Genomic DNA, 5,174 nt, shown 5'->3' with positions numbered 1-5,174 from the left:
ATGAACAAGACTGGTGTTACATCTCATTTTTTGAGGCACCTTAAGGGTTGTATGAAGAAGAAGATTACTGAGCAAGGACAAAATAATATTACTCTCTCTACAACTATTGTTGAATCAGAAACTGTCAATGCTGTCCATAATTTCAAGTATGATCATGGGAAGATAAGGGAGATTCTTTCTCACATGATTATTGTTCATGAGCTACCATTCCTTTTCTCAGAATATGAAATATTCAATTTATTGATGAGGACTGCTACTCCATATTATCAGAAGATTAGTCGTGCTACTGTGAAAAAAGATTGCATAACTTCTTATGAAATTGAGAAGAAAAAAGTTATGACATCATTAAAAGATGTGAGTAGGGTTAGTGTGATTACTGATTTATGGAAGTCGGATCAAAAGGTTTCATATATGGTTGTCACTTGTCACTATGTGGATTCTAGTTGGAATTTGCAGAAGCGGAATCTAAATTTTTTAGATGTTCCTCCACCTCATAACGGTGTTTCCATTTGTGATGTGTTGAATAAGTGTTTGGTTGAATGGGGAATTGAAAATAAGGTATGGTCAGTTACAGTGGATAATGCTAGTTATAATGATGTAGCTGTGAGGATGTTGAAGGATAACCTCTCTTATAAAAACAATCTTCCTCTTAGTGGCAAATTATTTCATGTAAGATGTTGTGCACACATATTGAATCTTTTGGTGCAAGATGGGTTATCTGAAATTGAAGATATTGTTTTCAATGTGCGTGAAAGTGTGAAACACATAGCTGCTTCAGAGACCCGTGTTAATATATTTAGTGAAATTTCAAAGCAATTGAAACTATCTTCAAAGAAGCTTGTTTTGGATTGTTGCACGAGGTGGAATGCAACATTTTATATGTTATCGGCTGCTTTAGAGTTCAAAGATGTTTTTCCTAGATATGCAGCAAGGGATGTAGCTTATACTTTTTTGCCAAGTGAGGACGATTGGAAAAAGGTTAGTGTTGTTTGTTCATTTCTCGAGGAATTTAATGAAGTAACTCATCTTATTTCGGGAAGTGAATATCCTACTTCTAACTTGTTCCTTACTGAACTTTATACCATAAAGAAATTGTTAAATCAGGCAAGTTCAGATGAAGGAAGTTTTATGGCAGCAATGGCTAACAAGATGAAGGCTAAATTTGATAAATATTGGGGTGATAGCAACTTATTAATTTCTATAGCAGTAGTGTTAGATCCAAGGAACAAGATGAAATTGATTGAATGGTGTTTTTCAGAGATCTATTCTCCTGGTGATGCAATTGAGCACATTTCTACTGTTCATGAGACATTGCGCATGTTGTACAATGAGTATGTTGAAGCTCATAAAACTACTGTTGGCAGCAGCAATGTTCAAGATGAAACTCAAAGAGAAAGTTCTATTGGTCGGACTAATTTAAATGGAAGAGGAAAAGGTAAAGTAAGGGCACAATTTTATAGTTACATTAAGAATGTTGACAGTATTGAGCAAGTAAAATCTGAATTAGATGTGTACTTGGATGAAGGATGTGTTATTTGTGAAGATGACATTAACTTTGATGCATTGTCATGGTGGAGAATTAACAACTTAAAGTTTAGGATCTTATCAAAAATGGCTTGTGATGTACTATCAATTCCGATAACTACAGTTGCTTCTGAATCGGCTTTTAGTGCCGGTGGTAGGGTAATTGATCCTCATCGTGCCTCTTTGGGAACAGATACAGTCCAAATATTACTTTGTGCATCAGATTGGTTGCGTGCTCATTATGGAATCAAGAAAAAAATCAAAGGTGAGTATATAAGCATCTTATTTAATTAATTGTTGACTTACTGTCATATGTTTTGTATATTATTTTATTCATGTCTAATTTTTTTGATGTTATATATTTGTATGTAAAAGGAAAAGTCAGAGATGAAAGAGATCCAATTTACTTAGTTGCTGTCTTTATCGTCAACTTTCAAAAGGTATGGATACAGTTTTAATTTTATATTGTGATTTTCTTATGTAGTTTGATGTAAACATTACAAAATTTGATGATCGTGTGATCGTTGAAATATTTTGTTAGGTTCTTAGTAGTAGATAATGACTTTTTCTATTTACTGATGCTATGGAGGAGGAGGTTCTCCAGCGTGTCCAAGCCTGGAACTTTTGCTGTAGTTAATATGAAGAAAAATGTGGGTGTTTAGACTGCAATTTTGTAATCCTCTTTAAATTGATTCAAACTTTTGTTGTAGAGAAAAACGGTGTTAAAACTGTAATTTTGTAATTGGCTACAGTTAATATGTAAACTTTATCTGTTAATTGGCTGCAAGACTTTAATTTTGTAATTTTCTTATTATTTGTGTTAGGAACTATTAAATGGTGTTAAGGATTTATTATCGTACTAACAATGAGTTTTAATAATTTTTAGTGAAATTCTGTAAGTGATTTTCACGAGCTCAAACTCGAGCTCGATTATGTGCCCAATGAGCTCGAACTCAAGCTTATTTAACGAGCCGAGCTCGAGCTAAGTTTGTTTAATTTTTAAACGAGCTATTTTCGAGCCGAGCTCGAGCCGTTCGCGAGCTCTTTAACTTTCTTACGAGCCGAACTCAAGCCTAAGAATTAAAGTTCGAATCGAGCTCGAGCTCGAGCTTTGGGAAAAGTTAATCGAGCCGAATTCGAGCCTCATACTGTTCGGCTCGGCTAGGCTCGATTACACCCCTACTAATATTATTAAGTACAGTGAGATTGATAAAAATATCCTCTAATCATTGCAACTAAATTGGAAAAAATATATCTGTTTACTGTCTAATGTCTAATTCACCACATTGCTCCTGCATTCCCGCTCCGCCCTAGGAAAATCACCTTCCACCGCACAGCACAACGTAAACAGGGAGGTAGTGCATCGTTATATTAGGAGCTTCTTCTTGCATTTCGTTTATTCAAACTTAGCTATCATTTTGCAACGATGGACTCAGTTTCACAATCTTTTCCTCAAGCTGCAGTGGCCGTGGACAAGGATAAGAGCAGCCAAGGAGCCTTGAAATGGGCCCTCGATAATGTCGCAGTCAGGGGCCAAACCCTCATCCTCATTCACGTCAACACTCATGCCGTTTCACGTAAGCTGTTTGTCTTATTGCTTCATTCCACAACTTCTCTAGAAACTAAAAACAGAGTAAGATCTAATGCCAAAATTCAACATAATTAATGCAGCGGATAGCATACGCAGGGAAATACTTACTCCTTTTCGATGTTTCTGCACCAGAAAAGATGTGAGTCACTAACTTCATATATTCCTCTAAATGCATGAACAGAAAAAGAATTTGCAATTAATCATCTCTGCTGATCAACAGATCAAAGTCATGGATATGATCTTGGAGGGCACTGACGTAGCTAAGGGCGTAGTGGAGTTCATCTCTCAGTCGGGGATCAACAAACTAGTCGTCGGAGCATCGAGAGGAGGCTTTGTGAGGTATCTTAACATTCTTCTAAAGCACTGCTCGAACGAAGTTTCTCACTGTCTGCATACTACTACCAGATCATTCAGAAACTTGGACATCAGCGTCAACATTTACAAAACCGTGCCTGATTTCTGCACTGCTTATGTGATAAGCAAAGGCAAGCTCTCCTCTGTTAAAAATGCGATCCGACCAGCTCCGGCCGTTTCGCCTTTGAGAATCCAGCTCCAGAAACAAGCCAACGCAGATCAACCAAGTCAACAGGAGAAGAAAGGTACGATGATCGACTTAACTTGTCATTTGGCTCGATTAGTTTCACGAACAACTGAAGGAGGCATACATTTGTCAGGTGATGCTGCAGCTGCGACTCTCAAACTGAGTAAAGAAACAGAATCAATCAGGTAATTAAGATAAACAACATGACAGACGTGTAGGTATCTGTTCGTCCTCTCATCTCGCCTCTCTATTTCAATGCCTTCGAACAGGTCACCGTTGACGAGAGGGGCCTATACATATAAGTCTGATGTAGATTTGACGTCGGGCAGTGACATATCGTTTGTAAGCAGTGGGAGGAGGAGCACTGATCAGGTCTTCCCTCCGAGGATCTATTGCCTGCCTGACAACGACCTTGCTCACAGCTTCGAGTCTCGATCGACTATCGCCTCGCAAGTCTGTGGGTGTTCATTCCGCTATGAACGGGTACTCTTTTTCTCAGGAGAGCTTTGCATCTGACGCATCGGTACGTGAATACAGTTAGCAAAAGAAATCTAGAAAGCACAAAAAGTTTTGTGCATGATCGCTCGAATGCATGCCTTGGAACTTGCAGGAATATCAAGAAGCAGAGATAAATAGACTGAAACTGGAACTCAAGCAGACAATGGATATGTACAACGCAGCTTGCAAGGAAGCGCTTCTGTCTAAACAGAAGGCAAAGGAGCTCCATCACTCGAAGATGGAGGGGAAACAGAGACTCGAAATCGCCCGACTCGCGGAAGAAGCCGCCTTGGTTCTGGTAGAGAAGGAGAAAGCAAAGTGCAAGGCAGCATTGGAAGCAGCCGAAGCAGCCCAAAGGAAGGCTGAACTGGAAGCGCATAAAAGGAGAGAAGTGGAGATAAAGGCCATGAAACAATCCGTCGACAAGAATCCCTCGAATTCGTTTGTGCAAACGGACGCGAGGTACAGGAGATACAAGATCGAGGAGATCGAGGAAGCCACAGAGTACTTTGCGGCGGACAAAAAGGTTGGAGAAGGAGGGTACGGTCCCGTCTACAAATGCTATCTCGATCACACGCCTGTTGCCGTCAAGGTACTGCGACCGGATGCGGCCCAGGGGAGGTCTCAGTTTCAGCACGAGGTTGAGATTCTAAGTTGCATCCGGCACCCAAACATGGTCCTCCTCCTCGGTGCTTGCCCGGAGTACGGTTGCCTGGTGTACGAGTACATGGCGAATGGGAGCTTAGAGGATCGCTTATTCCGGCGGGGGAACACGCCGCCCATTCCCTGGCAATATCGGTTCCGCATCGCCGCAGAGATCGCCACGTGCCTTCTCTTCCTCCACCAAACGAAGCCGGAGCCTCTGGTTCACAGGGACTTGAAGCCTGCAAACATCCTGCTCGATCAGAACTACACCAGCAAGATAAGCGACGTCGGCCTGGCCCGCCTTCTCCCGCCCTCCGTGGCAGACCAAGTCACTCAGTACCGCATGACGACGGCGGCCGGGACGTTTTGCTACAT

General features: G+C 40.8%; 1 protein-coding gene across 1 annotated transcript; it reads left to right on the top strand.

The window, feature by feature from the left end:
- On the top strand, positions 1-5,167 carry LOC122037428 (the record flags this gene model as incomplete). Its single annotated transcript, XM_042596901.1, has 10 exons — positions 1-1,683; positions 1,748-1,789; positions 1,919-1,964; positions 2,988-3,101; positions 3,196-3,254; positions 3,336-3,454; positions 3,521-3,714; positions 3,790-3,841; positions 3,926-4,169; positions 4,237-5,167. Coding segments are annotated over exons 1-10 (3,484 nt in total), but the record flags the coding sequence as incomplete, so codon positions are not given.
- Positions 5,168-5,174: the final 7 nt, after the last annotated feature.

The sequence above is a fragment of the Zingiber officinale genome, unplaced genomic scaffold, assembly GCF_018446385.1.
Source record: "Zingiber officinale cultivar Zhangliang unplaced genomic scaffold, Zo_v1.1 ctg40, whole genome shotgun sequence".
NCBI classification, from domain to species: Eukaryota; Viridiplantae; Streptophyta; class Magnoliopsida; order Zingiberales; family Zingiberaceae; genus Zingiber; species Zingiber officinale.
Note: the sequence above shows the minus strand (reverse complement) of the source record. Positions and strands in the feature narration are given on the sequence as shown.